This window comes from Leucoraja erinacea, chromosome 5 (assembly GCF_028641065.1).
Source record: "Leucoraja erinacea ecotype New England chromosome 5, Leri_hhj_1, whole genome shotgun sequence".
Taxonomy (NCBI): Eukaryota; Metazoa; Chordata; class Chondrichthyes; order Rajiformes; family Rajidae; genus Leucoraja; species Leucoraja erinaceus.
The window spans coordinates 15,679,245-15,699,954 of record NC_073381.1 but is presented as its reverse complement, the minus strand read 5'-3'; the positions used below and the strand labels follow the sequence as shown (position 1 = coordinate 15,699,954).

At 45.4% G+C, this 20,710-nt stretch overlaps 1 protein-coding gene across 1 annotated transcript in view; it reads right to left on the bottom strand.

Annotated features, from left to right (window-relative positions):
* LOC129696942 (dystonin-like) overlaps positions 1 to 20,710 on the bottom strand; it is a 529,669-nt gene that overhangs the window by 409,370 nt on the left and 99,589 nt on the right. Inside the window, 1 exon segment of the mRNA XM_055635073.1 lies at positions 2,439 to 2,500. Coding sequence (XP_055491048.1) covers positions 2,439 to 2,500 — 62 coding nt within the window.

Sequence of the window (20,710 nt, the reverse complement as noted above, 5' to 3'; positions counted from 1 at the left end):
TTGGCTACTGTAATTGGCTACTGTAATTGGCTACTGTAATTGGCTACTGTTAATTGGCTACTGTTAATTGGCTACTGTAATTGGCTACTGTTAATTGGCTACTGTAATTGGCTACTGCTCTGTAAATTGCCCATAATGTTTAGGGAGTGGATGACTAAGTGGGATACCATACAACTGGTGTGAATGGGTGATCGATGGCCATCAGGGATTCGTTGGGCCGATGGGCCTGGTTCCATGCTGTATCACTAAGATAAATTAATTCTTCATTATTGTTCAATATGATGGGGTGGGAGATTGCAACCTTCACGTGGTCCGCCCTGTTTCAACGAATGCAATCAACCTGGTGTGCACAATCAAATAAGATCAAATAGAACAAGTTGTCCCACAACTTTAGGCTGTGTACGCCATACGCAAGAAGAAGAAGTACAATATGATTACAAAGGAAAAGGCTGTCGTTGGATAGTGCTTTTCACATCCTTATGGTATCCCACACACTACAAAACCAATGATTAATTTGAGCAATGGCTTTGCACAGAAAGTCAACTGTTGGTATGCAAACTGTAAAGTCCCATGAATAGCAATGAGACAAATGATCAATTAGCCGTTTGTAATGGCATCAGATGAAAACAATTAAACCCGATGTAAACATGAAGAAAACTGAAAGACATTTTCAAATCTTATTTCCGAAAGGCAAATACGTCGATCCGTTTACTCAACTCATTTATACAAATGTAAACCACATCATTCTTGTTTGACATTAACGCTGTAGAGGTCAGCATTTATTGTCCACCCCTCATTATCCAAGCTGACGTCTTCAACATTTATCTTTGTGGGTTGGTGCTCCTGCAACAATGCTGTTGTGCAGGGAGCTAGAGCATTTTCAACCAGGTACAGTGACTTATTTCAAGGTTACCAATGTGTGCAACTCCATAAGACCATGAGAGAAATAGATGGGGTAAATGCACAGTCTTTTACCCCGAATAGGGGAATCAAGAACCAGAGGGCATAGGTTTAAGATGAGGGGGGAAAGATTTAACAGGAACCCGGGCAACTTTTTAAACACAGAAGATGGTGGTTGTGTGAAGCAAGCTGCCGGAGGAGGTAATGAAGGCAGGTACAATTGCAATGTTTTTAAAAAAATGTTGGACGGGTGCATGGATAAGATGGGTTTAGAGAGATATGGACCAAATGCAGGCAGATGGGACTAATGTCGATGGGGCATGTTTGTGGGCACGAGCAAGTTGCGCCGAAGGGCCTGTTTCCATATCCCTGTCCCTGTCCAAGTGTCTTTTAAATGCTGGTACAGGATTTGCCTCAACTACCTCCTCCAGCAGCTCGTTCCATATACTCACCAGCCTCTGTGAAAAAGTTGCCCTCTGGTTCGTATTACTTCTTGCCCCTTTCACCTTAAATCTGTGTACTCTGGTTCTTGATTCCCCAAACCTGGGTAAAAAGACTATCTAATCCCAGCATGATTCTATACACCTCTATAAAATCATTCCTCAGCCTCCTGTGCGCCAAGCAAGCAAGTGAAATCCATGACAATGACATGAGGGGCTTGCGGACAGTGCTATGGGGGACTATTAATCCATGGGCGCAAAAAGTGTGGCATAAATCATAAAAATGTTGTTCATTCATCAGGGAAAATTATGTCATTAATTAAACGACTATCAGGACATTTCTGATAGAGTTGAAGAGTGATACAGCATGAAAACATAGAAACATAGAAAATAGGTGCAGGAGTAGGCCATTCGGCCCTTCAAGCCTGCGCCGCCATTCAATATGATCATGGCTGACCATCCAACTCAGTATCCTGTACCTGCCTTCTCTACATACCCCCTGATCCCTTTAGCCACAAGGGCCACATTTAACTCCCTTTTAAATATAGCCAATGAACTGGCCTCAACTACCTCTGTGGCAGCGAATTCCACAGATTCACTACTCTCTGTTTGAAAAATGTTTTTCTCATCTCGGTCCTAAAAGACTTCCCCCTTATCCTTAAACTGTGACCCCTTCTTCTGGACTTTCCCCAACATCAGGAACAATCTTCCTGCATCTAGCCTGTCCAAACCTTTAAGAATTTTGTAAGTTTCTATAAGATCCCCCCTCAATCTTCTGAATTCTAGTGAGTACAAGCCGAGTCTATCCAGTCTTTCTTCATATGAAAGTCCTGACATCCCAGGAATCAGTCTGGTGAACCTTCCCTTCGGCCCAACTTGACCATGCCGACCAACATGCCTCATCCACTAGTCCCACCTGTTTATGTTTGGCCTCTAAACCTATCCTACCAAGTGCCTGTCTAAATGTTTCTTAAACATTGCACTAATAAACATTGCGATTTCTCCCTCCGGGTTAGTTGGATGATCAGATGCCGGATAACAAGTGATGAGAAATGAGAGACCACTTAGCAAAATACACATGGCTGTCATCACACCAACCTTAATAAGGTGCTTGTTGATCCATTTTGTAAAGGTCTTTTTCTGTACTTTGTCCCGTTCATCTGAAAAAAAACCAAGCGGAAGAAGTTGAAGGGGGCAGCTCACTATTGGACTTTACAAACAAGCCATCTGGCATCAGATGAATAAGACAGCCTACTCGTCACCATGCACTTCCAATTACAGGTGCTCCTTAAGGTTTTCACACAGCGAGCCACGCTGCTGTAAACAACATCCTGCGAACCAGTAACATTGCCAGCTTGCATTTTGTACACTGGAAAATGCGTGTGAAATGTGGTCTTATAATTCAGGACAAGGCAGTTCGACCCACCAGCCTATGCCGGCTCCTTGAAAACTCTTCAATTAGTCCGCCTCTGCTTCCTTTCCCTCCCCTGCTCCACAACCATCCCGGTCCTCTGGAAGCTGGGTCACAAAGCCCATCTGATGGAGACCTGTGTGCCTTGGCTCCACTTTCCCCACCCAACAGAGCAAAAATCTATTTATCTTGGTTTTGGATAGATTCCAAATATATATATGGATCTCTGGTCCACTGAGGATTTATTGTTATGATGAACAAGCAAGAAAGCGGAGCTGGTGTCCATATTGGATCAGATAGCCATGATCTTAATCAATAATGCAGTGGGACCTTCACAAGGGCAAACCCAGGTCCATTCTGGGATATGTTGAACAATCCTCTCAGACAGTGAATTCCATAACAATATGCTGCAAAACAAAAGAATCTTTAATTCATTATCTTAACCATTTCTCCTGATTTACTCTCACCGACCGCTCCCCACCTTTTTACAAATTTTAAAATCTGTTAAATTCTCCCTTTAGTAACAAGAGATTTCTGGGAATACTTGGCAGGTCAGGCAGCATCCACAGAAAAGGAAACAGGGTTTATAAGAATCAAGTACAAAGGGTGGGGGGGGGAATAGGGGTGTGTCCTAGGAAAACAGTCCATATCGCAATTTCCACCATGTGAAGCAGTGGTGTCTGAACATGCACCAACAAATGCGATTAGTAATAAAAGTGTTTATTTGTTCAATGCTTTCATTTTAATTCCGTGACAGGAAATTTTGTTCTGCGTCTCCGTTTTTTTGGTTAATGATGAATGAATTTTGTAAGGGTGAATTTCCCTTACCCAGAACAGCCATAACGCAGGAGTGGCTTACACTCCATGGAGTGGTTTGACTGCATTTTGCGCACCAGCCCTTGAAGACAGACACTTTCTGACAGGTTCACACATAAGCCGCCCAAGGGTCTGATCTATGGAAGCACTTGTGTCGTTATCAGTTGACCCCAACACTAAAATCTCTCTCGGTCTTCATCGCCGCCTCAACAGTTCAAGTGGCACTCCCAAATCCAGTTAAACAGGCGCTCCCAAATTTACTGCCTTTGCACAGCCGCAGATAAAAGTCGGTCATGATAAGACAGCCATCAGGGCAAGAACACAATGCATCATTTAGGATTAGCAAGGTCTGATTCAACTGAGCTTCAGGCAAAAGTTTCAAAGTAAATCAGGCTCAGGCAACCCCTGCATTCATGGGAATGTGTGGATTTACAATAATTACCTGGGCTCTGCAATTTCAACAGATCATGTTAGTGCAAGACTGAGGGGTGAAGGCATAGTGACGTGGGAAGAAGCAGCTGCCAGTGAGGCCAAGTATGTGTGAGTCTTCAGGGTGGAAAATTCACCAGCATTATTTCATACTGAGTAATCACAGTGGCCTTGGCACAGGGTATAAAATGAGACCACTGTTCCACAGGAATCTTTCCAATCAGTGCAAGGCCTTTTGCGAGCTGCCTTCAATGCTCCTGCACTGGGTATAATTAATTGTTTTATCAGTAATTTTAATACAAGGACAATGCTTCTGGTTTATACTTTTTAACAGTGTTGCTATGGCAACCATCATCACCTCCCTAAATAACTATCAGTTTTGAAATTCTGCTTTGAGCAGAAATTGTACTGTGGCACGGTAGGTAGTACTGCTGCCTCACAGCTCTGGCAACTCGAGTTCAATCCTGATCACAGGTGCCATCTGTGTGGAGTTTGCAAGTGCTCCCAGGCAAGAGCGGAACTCGCTATCAAAACATGGAGGGGACGGGGACACAATTTTTTGGCGGCTGTGCGCGCATGCGCACACTCACACGTGAGGCTTCGGAGGCTCAATCCGGCGCTAAATGCAGCTCAACTGTGCCTGTCTCACCGGGTTAACTACAGCCCTGTCTGGACTGACGGGATACCAGCGCTGTTTCTCCGCGCTGGCCATATTTCCCGCAAGCCCAGGCAGGTTAACCTGGCGGGGATGTCGCCCACCTCTCAAAACATGAGGGGGGGGGGGACATGTCCTTTCTGGCCCCCCCCGGGTTTTCCGACCCTGCTCCCAGGGTGGATTTGCTGTGGGTGCTCTGGTTTGGTGCCTCATCCCAAAGACATGCCAGGAGGTTAATTGGCCACTGTGAATTTATTCCAGAGCGCAATTCTGAACTACTATCTACCTCATCGGGGACCCTCGGACTATCTTTGATTGGACTTTACTGGCTTTACCTTGCACTAGACCAGTGGTTCCCAACGTGGGGCAATTTGAGCGCGACTGAGGCTTTATTTGCTGTTTTCGTATCGAGACAATCCACAATATTTCAATATTCTAATATAGAAATTTTCTCTCTCTTTATTACCTGTGAATACTCTTTTATTATCATATTTATCATTATTATTATTTTAATATCACCTAATGTTTTTTTACAGTTTTTTAGTAATTTCTTGCTCAGAACTTTAACTGTCTTTTGTTTATTTCATTTTTCTTTCTCATGGATGCCATGTTCTTTTGAAGCTTGTTTAAACCAAGGTATTGGCGTTTTAAGCTTCTTCAGCTGAAACGGAGTTCACTTTTTAAATGATAAGAATTGTATATCACACTTTGGGGGGGGGGGGGGGGGGGGGCATCAGGATTTTAGAGGTGATTAGGAGAGGCATGGCCAAAAAAAGGTTGGGAACCACTGCACTAGACATTATTCCCTTATCATGTATCTGTACAATGTGCATGGCTCGATTGTAATTATGTTATATCCTTCTGCTGGTTGGTTAGTACGCAGCTAAAGCTTTTCACTGCACCTCTGTACACGTGACAATAAACTAAACTGAAGTGAAAAAAATAAATCAATTTTAGGAAGGAATTGCAGATGCTGGTTTAAAATGACGATTGACACAAAATGCTGAAGTAACTCAGTCGTGCAGACAGCATCTCTGGGGAGAAGGAACAGGTGACTCAATAAGTCACCCATTCCTTCTATCCAGAGATGCTCCCTATCCAGAGTTAATCCAGCATTTTGCGTCTATCTTCTGAAAAACAAACTGAACTGAATCAACTTCTGTGCAGGTTAATGGCAAACTAAACTAAAGTGCAGAAAATGGACAGGTGTGACAGAGATAGTCTGAAGAAGGGTCTCGACCCAAAACATTACCCATTGTAATGTAAAGCACTTTGGTCAACGAGAGTTGTTTTTTAAATGTGCTATAGAAATAAAAGTGACTTGACTTGACTTAGAAACATAGAAGATAGGTGCAGTAGTAGGCCATTCGGCCCTTCGAGCCTGCACCGCCATTCAATATGATCATGGCTGATCATCCAACTCAGTATCCTGTACCTGCCTCTCTCCATACTGTGCTGATGCCGTTTAGCCACAAGGGCCACATCTAACTCCCTCTTAAATATAGCCAATGAACTGGCCTCAACTACCTTCTGTGGCAGAGAATTCCAGAGATTCACACACTCTCTGTGTGACCAAATGTTTTTTCTCATCTCGGTCCTAAAATATTTCCCCCTTATCCTTAAACTGTGACCCCTTGTTCTGGACTTCCCCAACATCGGGAACAATCTGCCTGCATCTAGCCTGTCCAACCCCTTAAGAATTTTGTAAGTTTCTATAAGATCCCCCTCAATCTTCTAAATTCTAGCGAGTACAAGCCGAGTCTATCCAGTCTTTGTTCATATGAAAGTCCTGACATCCCAGGCATCAGTCTGGTGAACCTTCTCTGTACTCCCTCAATGGCAAGAATGTCCTTCCTCAGATTAGGAGACCAAAACTGTACGCAATACTCCAGGTGTGGTCTCACCAAGACCCTGTACAACTGCAGTAGAACATCCCTGCTCCTATACTCAAATCCTTTTGCTATGACTTGATGCCTTCTTTCCAGAGATGCAGCCTGTCCCGTTCAAGCTTTTGTGTCTATCTTCGATTCAAACCATCATCAGCAGTTCCTTCCTACACAGGTGAGAATAGATCAAGTGAAACTATGGGGAAATATAGAGAGAATGGAATGGGACTAATGGATGGAATCACACCCCTGGGAACTACAAGAGGGTTTATTTTCCTGCGTGGTCAAATAAAGAGCAGAAATTGAAGAGCTGCTCTCATGCATCAGACTGTGAGGGATTGTGCTGAAGTGCAAGAGACTACGCAGGAGAGCCAGAGTTTGAAAGGAATACATTTTAATATTAAAGCAGAATTGGAACAACCAATTTTAGTCAAGAGTGTTGAATTGTCACACAGTATGTACTGGGACCAGAACAATGGTGCAAATTTACTGACACATGAAATGCAACAACGCCACAATAAATATACTATAAATTATATGTTATTCTTAGTAAATCAGTTCATGATAATGCAAACAGAAGTTCCTAGTGCAACCTAACAGTTCAATGTCCACAGTAGTTTGATAAACCTGAAGAAAACTATAGGTTCTTACTGCACTGCAGTACTGAGAAAGGGTTGGACAGCCTGAAGTATTTAATTTTTTGGAGAGATGTTAAACCCCTCACTGTGATAGAAAGATCTAACAATGCTACCTCGAAGCGTTGAGATTTCTCTCCTGTTGTGCAGCTGACATTTATGCATCAAACTATCCCCAGAAACAATTAACATGATAATTTATTACATTGTTGCTTGTGAGATCCAGCTGTCCACAAAGATAATGCACTTCTTAAACTGCAATGTTATGCAATGGCAAAAAGCTCTTCAAATATTATTAAAGTGTCTTGGCACGTTCTGAGGTGACTCAAGTGAGATTGCCATTCATTTTGGTAACTTTTTCCTAAAGTTTAAGTATGTTTTGTATCCTTTTGAGATACAGCGCAGCAGAAACAGGCCCTTTGGCCCACCACGTCCACACCGACTATCGATTAATCATTCACACTATAGGTAGTTCCATGTTTTCCATTTCCTACGCACCAGTGGGAATTTACAGAGGTCTATTAACCTACAGACCCGCACGTCTTTGGGGTGGGAGGAAACCAGAGCACCCGGAGGAAACCCACCAGGGAGAATGTGCAACTCCACACAGAAAGCATCTGAGGTCCGGATCGAACACGGGGCTCTGATGCTGTGAGTCAGACACCGTGGAAATAGGCCCTTCGGCCCAGTTTGCCCACACTGACCAACGTGTCCCATTTACACTAGTTCCACCCACCTGTCTTTGGCACATATCCTTCTAAACCTATCCTATCCATGTGTCTGTCCAAATGTCTTTTATACGTTGTGATAGTACCTGCCTTATCCACCTCCTCCAGCAAGTCGTTCCTTAAACCCACTGCCCTTTGTGTAAAATATTTGCCCCTCAGGTTCCTATTAAATCTTATGCCCCATCACCTTAAACCTATGTCCTCTAGTTCTTGATTCCCCTACTCTGGGTAAATGATTCTGTGCATTTGCCCGATCTATTGTTCTCATGATTTTGTACACCTCTATAAGATCACCCCTCATCCTCCTGCATTCCATGTTATGTCCCAGCCTGCTCAACCTCTTGTAAATCTTCTCTGCACTCTTTCCAGCTTGACAACATCTTTCCTTTAACAAGGTAACTAAAACTGAATATAATACTCCAAATGTGGCCTCACCAATGTTCTGTACAACTGTAACATAATATCCCAACTTCTATACTCCAACTGATGGCCAAAGTACTGAAAGCCGTCTTGGCCACCATATTTACCCGAGTCCATTTTCAAGGAATTATGTACCTTCAGCGGCCTTACTCCTGCGAAACCATCCGTAAACCATTCTGAAGCAATGAATGATTGTGGCATTTGTAATGCACAAGGACACCATTCAGCCAGGGCTCAAAATTAACAGTTGCCCGGGTGCCAATAGTGACCTAAAGTCCTGCCGGGCAACCTAAAAGCCATGCCATTTTACCTGGCTTGGATAGCACCCGGAACACCTATCGTTCAACTCTGAGCAGGCCCCCCTCTCTATCTTTCTCTCTTACTTTCACCCTCCGTTTCCCCCCGCCACCCGTGTCCGGGTCTCCGCTTGCTCCTCATCCGAGAAAAAAGTGTATATTTATATACGAATATAATGTGTGTGTGTGTGTGTGTGTGTGTGTGTGTGTGTGTGTGTGTGTGTGTGTGTGTGTGTGTGTGTGTGTGTGTGTGTGTGTGTGTGTGTGTGTGTGTGTGTGTGTGTGTGTGTGTGTGTTGTTGTGTGTGTGTGTAATATATACACAGACAGACAGGGAGAAAACCCATGCAATCAAAGGGGAAAGATGCAAACTCCATACAGACAGCGCCCATATTCAGGATCAATTCCAGGTTTCTGGCACATTTAGGCAGCAACTTTATGGCCAATGTACTGCCCCAAAGTCTTGAACTGAATTAAAGCAATGTATGATCATTGGAGTTTCAGAGAAAGTTCATCCAGTGGCCAGGCCCCCATCTTATCATCTAAGGTACGAGCCCGGTCATTGTCCTCGATAGCATTTCCTGCCTGTTCCCCATAACGCAGACTACATCTTGAAATGAATGCTGGTGCCGTATCCTCACTCACTCGTAGTGTTACAAAACAACCACTCCTTGGTTTGTTGACTTTTTGTTGGCTACCAAATAGCAAATGATGCCCAATTAAAAATTCTAAACCATGGACACAAACTCTCCACAACATTCCCGAGTCTCTTCTTCGCCCCCCCACCTCGCGGCCTACCAGCTCTGGATTTGAGCGAAACAGCCCCCTGCTGGGGGACTTTGGGAACCGGACCCGACCAGCAATCACAGCCATACACTAGCGCTGGAGTCACATACGGAGGGGCGATTTTACTACCTGGGTCGCCGTTAACCTACAAACGGAGCGTCTTGGGAATGTTGCTCCAACACGAGGAGCACTGGTGCGGAGAGCTTCCAACGCGGGCGGCGCTGACCGTCATACAAACTGGAGTAAAGGCAACACCCGTGCAGAGGGTCTCAAAGCAGCGGTCACTGGCGCCGGTGAGGCCTGCGGACTTTGGGAGCCGCAGACTCCGGTAGGAGCGGGCCGATTCTGTGTCCACGCCGCTGAGGACGTATTGTGCCCCGACAAAGCTTCCTTTTTTAAACAGTACGGCGTGCGGTTTGAACATTTCTATTTAGCGGCATGACTGCGGACCTCCGTCAAACCAAGGCCCTGCCACAGGGGTCAATAGTGGAAGAAGACAAGTGCTTTGGTGCCTTCCCACACAGTGGGGAACTTTGATTCTGCTGTGTGGGGATGTTTTATGTCAAACCCTATAGTGTGTTGTGTCCTGTTGATTTTTATTGTATGGCTGTATGGAAATTCATTTCACTGTGCCATCAGGCACACGTGACAATTAAATCTATCTTGAATCTTGAATCTTGAATCATTTCCTGCCTGTTCCCCATAACGCAGACTACATCTTGAAATGAATGCTGGTGCCGTATCCTCACTCACTCGTAGTGTTACAAAACAACCACTCCTTGGTTTGTTGACTTTTTGTTGGCTACCAAATAGCAAATGATGCCCAATTAAAAATTCTAAACCATGGACACAAACCTCTCCACAACATTCCCCAACCTCTTCTTTGCCGGGAATTGTTATGAACTCCAGTGACCCAAGACTCTAGATTTGAGAGAAACAGCCCCTTTAGCCCCTGGGTCCGCACCAACCAGCAATCACTCCATACACTAGCTCTATCCTACATATCAGGGACAATTTTACAATTTTACTAAAGCCAATTAACCTACAAACCTGTACGTCTTTGGAATGTGGGAGGAAACCGGAGCACCTGGAGAAAACCCACATGGTCACAGTGAGAACATACAAACTCCATAAAGGCAACACCCGTAGTCAGGATCAAACCAGCATCACTGGCGCTGTGAGGCAGCAATTCTACCGCTGCACCACTGTGCCGCCCCTGTGAAGAAACTGAATTCTTATTGTGGAAGACCAAAGCTTCCTTTTTTAAGAAGTACCTCTTTTTTACTTTCTATTTAAAAATGACCTCACCTCCCTCAAACCAATTTCCTTGCCACAGAGGTGTCAATATCTAAGTCACAAGTGCTTGGTTAATTCCTAAATACTTCCCACATTGATAGTTTTTATTTCACTGTCTCACTTCTGTTTTTAAGCCACTCCTCAGCCACGCCACCTCTTCACATCTCTCTGCTACAATCCATTGAAAAACAAACGTCTGGATTAAAAACTTGCAGGAGAAACAAGGGTTCGAGGCTTCTAGATATAGTAATTAAGATGAAACCCCTCCCCCTCCCATTCCCCCACCCGAGGTACAGACACATTTACTACTAAGAGATACAGTGCCCTGCATAATGTTTGGAACAAAGGCCCATCATTTATTTATTTGCGTCTATACTCCACAATTTGAGATTTGTAATAGAAATAAAATCGCATGTGGTTAAAGTGGACATTGTCAGATTTTATTATAGGGTATTTTGACACATTTTGGTTTCACCATGTAGAAGTGACAACTGTGTTTATACATAGTCCCCCCCCCCCCATTTCAGGGCACCATAATGTTTGTAAGTGCTCAGGTGTGTTTAATTGCTTCCTTAATGCAGGTATAAGAGTGCCTATTATCAGTACCTAGTCTTTCCTCCAGTCTTTCCATCACCTTTGGAAACTTTTATTGCTGTTTATGGGGGTGTTCTGGCCTGGGCATGTATGGCCTGCTGAAGGTATTGGCTCACTTATTTTTATTGATGATACAACTGCTGATGGTAATACAGGGCTCGAAATTAACGGTTGCCCAGGTGCAAATGGCGACATCAAGTCCCGCCGGGCAACCTAAAAGCCATGCCATTTTGCCTGGCTTGGCAAGCACCCGGGACACCTATCATTCAACTCTGAGCAGGCCCCCCTCTCTTTCTTTTTCTGTCACTCTCTGCCTCTCCCCGCCATCCGTGTCCGGGCCGCCGGATCTCCGCTTTCTCCACCCGCTCCTCATCCGCCCGCACGGCCGGCCGCCTTACACATGCGCACTGCCAGGGCCTGTACATCCTCCCCCTTGCACATGCACACAACCACAGCCTGCACATCATTGGCCGTGGTTGTGCGCTTGTGCCACCCTGTACATGCACACTGCCACGGCAACTGGTCGGCTCTGGGCACTTTCTCCCTCCCTTTGCATTGTGGGAGATATGGCCACCATTGCTGTCCAGTCACCGCCTCGCCGCGACCGCTGAAAACCAACGCAGAATCACTCCCTGGAGCTGGAGTGACTCCCTGGAGTAACTCTTGCTTCTTGGTTTCATGGCCCTGCAAAAATATTCCAAATGGAATTTAAACTGGAGTGGACCCTCCACCACCAAACTCCGAAAAAAATAACAGCCTATTGCATTTTATCTGTTTATTTATTGTGTATATATATATATATGGTCTATGGTATATAGACACACTGAACTTTTATCTCCTGTTCTGTATTATGTTTACATATTCTGTTGTGCTGCAGCAAGCAAGAATTTCATTGTTCTATCTGGGACACATGACAATAAAACTCTCTTGACTCTAGACTTGGACGTAAGCAAAAAAGGGTTCTTGGGGAAAAAAGAGCTACCTTAAATTTAGTTGCGTCTGGTTGGTACCTATGGTAAGGTAAAGACTATTCCATGCTTTAATTATTGAAACTAATGGTATTGTGATCGTGCAGGGGAACACCATGGAGCAGCCAGCATCTTTGGATAGAAGAAATTGGGTGACGTTTTGGTTACAGACCCTTCTTTAGATTTCCTCTGGTTTTAGTGTTTTTAGTTTAATTTAAAGATCCAGCGTGGAAACAGTCCCGTCGGCCCACCGAGTCCACACCGACCATCGATCACCCGTACACTAGTTGTATCCCACATATCAGCGACGTAAGTCGAGAGTGTTTTATTCTCTCACGTCCCAGTTAGAACAATGAAATCCTTACTTGCAGCAGCACCACAGAATATGTAAACATTATACATGAATCGCAGACTTCAAGCAGGCATTGAATGCAAAGGATATGCAACAATACTAAACATGGCTACTTTCATTTGCATGACATTGCTCTGTCCTAAACATTATGGTGTCCTGAAAAGGGGGGACTATGTATAAAGACTGCTGTAATTTCTACATGGTGAAACCAAAATGTAGTAAAATGGCCTTTATTAAAATTTGACAATGTGCACTTTAACCACATGTGATATTTTTCTATCACAAATCTCAAATTGTGGAGTACAGAGGCAAATAAATAAATGATGGGTCTTTGTCCCAAACATTATGGAGGGCACAGTAAGTGGTTAGTCAAAGTTTGACCCAAGATTAAAATACAAGTGTTTTAATATTACTATTAATAATTCTATCTAGTGGACTTGAGTTTGACTTGATTGTATTTATGTATAGTATATGATCTGTTTGGATAGCAAACAAAACAAAGCTTTCACTGTACCGCGGTATATTTGACAACATGAGACAAACCTAAACGTACATAATAAAAAGATTTCAAGGTGTGCCCAGTATATCTCACTGGTGGCTAATTAATATTCAGGCCAATGGGGATGTATTTATTTGGTCTTTACTGAATTGTCCTCTGATTTAAACTTTCAAATGCTCTTTGGTATTATGATGGAGTGTTTCCACAGTAAAAATGCAAGCAGTAATGTGGCTAGGTACAGCAGGCAGCCTGTTACCCAAAGGAGCACTGTGTATGGTAACACTATGTCCTTGTGTCTGCCCCTGTGCTGATCCTCTGTGCGGGCACCCTGTCACTCCCTTGCACCAACTTGCCTTTACAGAGCGCAGGCTTGGGAATGAGAAGCCATTAAATTAGCTGGGTAATAATAATTAAACCGGGCAGAGTCTGCGGGCTTCACGGCTGCTGGAGAGAGAGTGGGGGATCCTGAGCTGACAGAGGTACCTGGTCCACTGGGCAGAATGGGACCTGTGTGTGTGTGTGTGTGTGTGTGTGTGTGTGTGTGTGTGTGTGTGTGTGTGTGTGTGTGTGTGTGTGTGTGTGTGTGTGTGTGTGTGTGTGTGTGTGTGTGTGTGTGTGTGTGTGTGTGTGTGTGTGTGTGTGTGTGTGTGTGCTAGAGGGGGGGAATGAGCAGAACAGACTGACAAAGAGAGAGTGAGACACAGACATAAAAAGGCATGCAGAGAGAGAGAGAGAGAGAGAGAGAGAGAGAGAGAGAGACAGAGAGAGAGAGAGACAGACAGAGAGAGAGAAAGGAGAGAGACAGAGAGAGACAGACAGACAGAGAGAGAGAGAGACAGAGAGACAGACAGACAGACAGACAGAGAGAGAGAGAGAGAGAGAGAGAGACAGAGAGAGAGAGACAGACAGACAGAGACAGACAGACAGAGACAGACAGACAGAGACAGAGAGACGAGACAGACAGAGAGACAGACAGAGAGAGAGAGACAGACAGAGAGAGAGACACAGAGAGAGACACAGACAGAGAGAGAGAGTGGGACACACACAGAGAGACAGACAGAGACAGAGAGACAGAGAGAGAGAGAGAGAGAGAGAGAGAGAGAGAGACAGACACAGAGAGAGAGAGAGAGATACAGAGAGCACAGCGCCGGGCCTCTGTCTTCTGGACGGAGAGTTAAAATCCCTGCTTTATGCGGATGACTTGGTTCTGCTGTCCCCCACAGAACAGGGACTGCAGCAACAGTTGGACCTATTTGATAAGTACTGCCAAAATTGGGCCCTGGCAGTAAGTCTAAAGAAAACTAACATCATGATTTTTCAGAAAAGACCCAGATGTCAGGAAGATAAATACAAATTTACTCTCAATGGTATTATTATTGAACACATTGTGAGCTATACTTACCTCGGTCTAACTTTCATCATCAGGGAGCTTCAATATGGCAGTGAATGCACTAAAAGAGAAAGCTCGAAGAGCTCTGTATGCAATAAAAAGAAGATTCTACAACATCCAAATTCCAATTAAAATCTGGCTTAAAATATTTGACAGTGTAATCAAGCCTATTGCGCTTATGGTAGTGAAGTATGGGGTCCGCTCAGTCACCATAGTTATAGTAAATGGGAAAAACATACAATGGAGGCCCTGCATGCGGAATTCTGTCTGAACATCCACCGTATCCAAAGGAAAACACCAACAAACGCATCTAGGGCGGAACTAGGCAGATACCCACTGATAATAAATATCCAGAAAAGAGCACTACATTTTTGGAATCACCTTAAATCTAGCCCCCCAGATACCCTCCAGTTGAAAGCCCATAAAACACACGAGGGGAGCCCAGAAAAGAGTTCCTTGTGTTAGTTGGTACTGAGACTAACTACCCCTATTCAGTTAAAACCTATCCAGTTAAACCCTGACCAGCCTCAGATCAATACTGACCCCCAATCACCAGTTAGAGTGAACCAAATTATCAAACAAAGTAAAGAAACGTATTTGGAACATTGGGATAAAGAAACCAAAAGCGAAAGCAGATTAGAATGTTACCGTGCCCGAAAAAGAGATTTAAATTGGCAGACTATCTCTCAACTGTTAGAAACATAAAGCAGAGACAGACCCTCACCAAATACAGGTTAAGTGACCACTATTCGGCAGTTGAGAAAGGAAGACAGAAGGGATTCTGGCAACCAAGAGAAAGCAGAGTATGCGGCCACTGTTTGACAGATGAGGTTGAAACAGAGGTGCACTTCCTCCTAAAATGCAAAAAAATTGACAAAACAAGGAAAACTCACTTTGACAAACTCAGTCTGGCAACCCCTGATTTTAACGAACTAGATGATACATCAAAACTAAGAATAATCCTTGGTGAAGGAAATAGGCACATCTTGGTACACAATACGTAACAGCATGCCATAAACTGAGAGACGGTGAATGACCAATATGCACATATGCACGCACACACTAATTGACACTCAGAAATTCGTGCCAGCTGATTTACATCGGTGAGACTAAGCGGAGGTTGGGCAATCGTTTCGCCGAACACCTCCGCTCAGTCCGCAAGAACCTACCTGAACTCCCGGTGGCTCAGCATTTCAACTCCCCCTCCCATTCCCAATCCGACCTCTCTGTCCTGGGTCTCCTCCATTGCCAGAGTGAGCAACACCGGAAATTGGAGGAACAGCACCTCATATTCCGCATGGGTAGCCTGCGTCCGGCGGGCATGAACGTTGATTTCTCCCAATTTTGCTAGCCCTTGCTGTCTCCTCCCCTTCCTTAACCCTCGAGCTGTCTCCTCCCATCCCCCCGCCCTCGGGCTCCTCCCTCCTCCCTTTTTCCTTCCTTCTTCCCCCCCCCCCCCCCCCCCCCCCCCCCACCCCCTATCAGTCTGAAGAAGGGTTTCGGCCCGAAACGTTGCCTATTTCCTTCGCTCCATAGATGCTGCTGCTCCAGCATTTTTGTGTACCTAAGAAATTAATATTGAATTGCTAAACTTGCTATTCTGGTGTACTGCTTACAGCTGCAAGAACGTGTAGCAATCAATAAAGGGCTATAGGCCTATTGCGAGTTTATGTACAGGAACATATCTATCCATGCACTGTATACTTGTATTTATACTTATGCATTTTAAATATGTATGTCATGTTTTATACTTTGGCAAGATAATGATGTATTTTATCATGCCAATAAAGTTTTTTAATTGAAATTGAAAAATTGAATTCAGAGAGAATTCAGAGAGAGAGGCAGAGACAGAGAGGGAGAGACAGGGAGGGAGAGACAGGGAGAGAGAGGGAGGGAGGGACAGTGAGGGGAGAGGAGAGAGAGGGAGAGACAGAGAGGGAGAGACAGAGAGGGAGAGAGGGAGAGACAGGGACAGAGAGGGAGAGACAGGGACAGAGAGGGAGAGGCAGGGACAGAGAGGGAGAGGCAGGGACAGAGAAGGGAGAGACAGAGAGGGAGAGACAGACAGAAAGAGACAAGAGACAAAGACAGACAGACAAGAGGGAGACAAACAGATAGAAACAGATAGAGGCAGAGAAAGAGAGACAGAGAGATAAAGCCAGAGGGACAGAAGGAGAGAAAGTGGAAAGATGGACAGAAACGGAAAGAGATGCTGGGGGCGAAGGGGGGAGGAAACATGGTGGTGTGGAAGGGAGAGAGGCTTTTTTCAACCACAGGATGGGGCCAGAGTGGGTCTTATATCTCAAATAATGCATCGAAGTCTCTGCAATGGAAGAGTGTTTTTTAGGGCAGAGGCATCATTGACAAGAACAGTATTTAAAGCCATTCCCACCTGCCTTAAGGATGTGGTCCATGCCTCAGGCAACCGGTAGGGCAGGGGTCACAGTGTAGTGACCCTGTGAAATGCCCAGAGTTGATGCACACCCTGCCCTCTTTAGACACACACACACGCACACGCGCACACACACACACAGCCTCAGCCACTCCCGGAGAAGTTCAAAGGTGTGACCTCCAGTTTTGGACAGCGAGATCTAAACTGCAAGGCTGCAATAATTAATTTAATAACGGCATTACGTAATGACATTAAAGTAACGACTTTAAAGTGCCTGGACAAACACATTATTACTGTCCACTGATCACTTTAAACGGTGATTTAATATAGAAACACAATGATTGGGCCAGATACCAGCTATAATTAGATCATTCTCAATGCACTGACCCGATTCTGGGTTTGAAAAACTACCAGAAAAAACTGTGAAAATGTCTGTTTCTGTCAGGACAACCTGCTTGCGGCAACTCGCACGATTCACGGCAATCAGCTTGTATTTACATGGCAAGGGTGCTTGACAAAATCCCCACAGCCAGCTACGCGTTTGACCAAAGGTTCGCACGGTCAATGAGACTGACTTTAAGCAGCATGGTCGGAGATGACAACAACAATCCACACACACACGTGCAAATCACAGAACATAGGCAAGTCGATAGAAACGGAGAGGAAATGGCTGTGGATGGAAAACGCCAGCAAACTAATTCTGGATCTCAGTCCTTCGATTTACTTCATTCACAATGTCACACTCGGAGAACAATTCACATCTCATGCATGTGTGGTCTTAGTGATAGAGCAATCTTAGCTCAGTCGCCCCCCCCCCCCACCCTTACTCTCTCCCCCCCGAAGATATGATTTTCGTTACAGTAGCTTTTGAAAGTGGTCATTGAATCTGCTGTCATGCAGAGTATTCCAGATCGACTCAATGCTGCAACAATATATCTCACAGGTTATGTTGCTAACTGCTCTAAATCAGAAACCTCCCTGCACTGTATGGAGGGGATAAAAAAGCATCAAGACATCACACACCGAGGCACAGGCATCTTTAGTTGTAATACGCAGCTTAGCAATGGAGCACAATTGAACGCAGGCACTGCCAGAGTTACAGCATGTATGTGAATGAGAGACAAGCCGAGGCAGAGAGATACACGAGGGGAATGCAAGAGTACTAACCCATACAACACATCCGGTCCACCAGCCAAGCATTCAGCTCACTCTCACTGGAGAAAAGGCCCATCTTTCGTCCAGGCTGTACAATGTAAGATTCTGACAGTTCCATTTTCAGTGCTGAGATACACAAAAGTAAGGGAGGCGGACTTACTAAAGCAGCTCCTCCCACTTGGCTTCCCGAGCAGGCACTCCCCCCACCCGATCCTATTAGGCAGTAGAGCCGCGCACACTTTGTTTACATAAAATAAATATCTTCCCAACAGCTCTGACAATGAAGCCCGGCCGCCAGCATCTCAGTCCCACGTTTGAGGTTGTCTGCTGTGACTACAGGACAGTCAAGAGTAACCTGTGTTACCATGGAAAAAATGACTGTGTGATTGATGCACTTAGACTGACTCAGAGTTACTCAGCGAGTTTTAGCCTGGTTTTACTTTATAAATCGTTACCTGTGGGGGAAAAAGAGACAACGTTTCATTTACTGAGGTGGGAGTGGAAGGAAGGAATCATAAGGGATTTTAGACGCACGGACCCACCGCTTGTCATCAGGATTAGGGGACACTCCCCTCAGATCCCCAAACACATTGGCACCCAAACCTCCCCACATGAGTCCTGCCTTGCACACACCTCTCCTTACACTCCCCCCATTCACAAACTCTCGCCCTGCCCAAACACACATCACCAACCCTGCAGACCCGCTCATCCCTCACCCACAACTGCACTCCTCCACCTTCCAGAGGCAAACCGCCCCAGAAACCAAACAGAGGCAGCTATTGAATGGATGGGTGAAGCACTTGCAGGAGTGAGTCACATATTGTGAGCAACACCCTCGCAAATCTCAGCGGCAGATTTTCCTGCAGCTGGTGGTTGGTGTCTATCTCCCAGTGTCAGGGTTTGTCTCCTCCTCAAATAGTTTCACTGAAGTCGCCCTCAAGGTAACACAGATAGGGATGGATCTAGCCACTTCGTCACTTGAGGAACTTAACTTGAAGTCCAAATAGGGAAGGAAAGAATAGGGGAAGAAAAGGCAAACTGCTGGAGGAACTCAGCGGGACAGGTAGAATTAGTGGGGGGGAAATGGACAGACAAGGTTTTGGGTTGTGGCTCATCACCCGCACTGGAATAGAGTAGAGGGGAGATGGTTGGTGTGAAGAGGCAAGGAGGAGGGTGGCCAACAGCCCCCCCCACCATGCTTTATGGGGTGGGGGCAATCCCTGCCATGTTTTGTGACCTGGGAGTTACAGCCAGTCCCAGGTCAGCTCGCTTGCCCCACACTCCAAAGACGTGCAGGTTTGAAGGTTAAGAGCTTCGGTAAATTGTGAACTGTCCCTGGTGTGTCGGATGGTGCTAGTGCACAGGGTGATTGCTGGTCGGCGCGGACACGGTGGGCCAAAGGACATGCGGTTCTCAGGTCGCCTATGCGCCCAGGTCGCTGGCGTGCCCCGGGACTGGCTGCAGTTCCCAGGTCGAATCGGAACCTGATGATTTTGGGTTACGGGCCGGATTCGGCCCGTGGGCCGTAGGTTGCCGACCCCTGTTCTGGATGTTAGGCCTCATTGTGTGTTCCCCCACCCCATGTTTTAATAGCGATTTCCGGCCATGTCAGAGGGTGGTGAATCTGTGGAATTCATTGTCACAGAAGGCTGTGGAGGCCATCATTGGGTATTGTTTAAGGCAGTCATTCACAAATTTTTGATTAGTGAGGGTGTCAGGGGTTATGAGGAGAAGGCAGGAGAATGGGGTTGAGAGGGAAAGATAGCTCAACCATGATTTAATGGCGGAGTAAACTTGGTGGGCCGAATGGTCTAATTTGGCTGCTATCACTTATGACTTTTATAAATTTATAAGTGTTAGGTGGATCCAGGAGAGGAGGGGTTTATTGACAGATATGAATAGTTATGTCATGATGCTTTTCCTTGACCACAGCACAGCCTTCAACACCAATAATACTGAAAAAGTTCATTCAAAAACTTCTGGTCTTTGGCTTTGGGGTCTCCTCCCACAACTACCATCTGGGCCTTGGGACCAGTCGACCATGGTTAGAATTGGCCATAACATTTCCTCCACCCTGACCCTCAACACTGGTATCCCTCAGAATTGTGTGTTCAGACCTTGCTCTACTCCCTGTACACTTATGATTGTGTGGCCAAGTACAACGCCAATTTGATCTACCACTAATGTCAGCCAGATCAACAAGAATGATGAAACGAAGTACAGGAAAGAGAGTCTGAAGAAAGGTCCCTACCCGAAATGTTGCCTGTCGATTTCTTCCCCAGATGCTGCCTGGCCCACTGAGTTACTCCTGCACTTTGTGTTTTGCTCAAGATTCAAGCATCTGCAGTTCCTTGTGTCGGCAAGAACCTTGATGGTGGGCTTAGCGACAGGAGATGAGTAGGAACTGACAGGACTGGTAGAAGGATGTGGTCTTGGTTCCAGTGTAGCAACTCTCAGTGGGCAGAACTGCACGACAGAGTGGTGGGAGCACTTGAGCCAGTGGTGTAATATTTCACTTCTTTGAACCACTGGCATCTTGTGGAGAGCTCGATAAAGGGGATATGATAAAAGAAAAACAAGGGGTGGGATTGCTGTATATTGTGGATGTAAAGTCACATTTGATCCAGAATGTGGCAATATTTCCATGCAGGAGGCATCAAGCT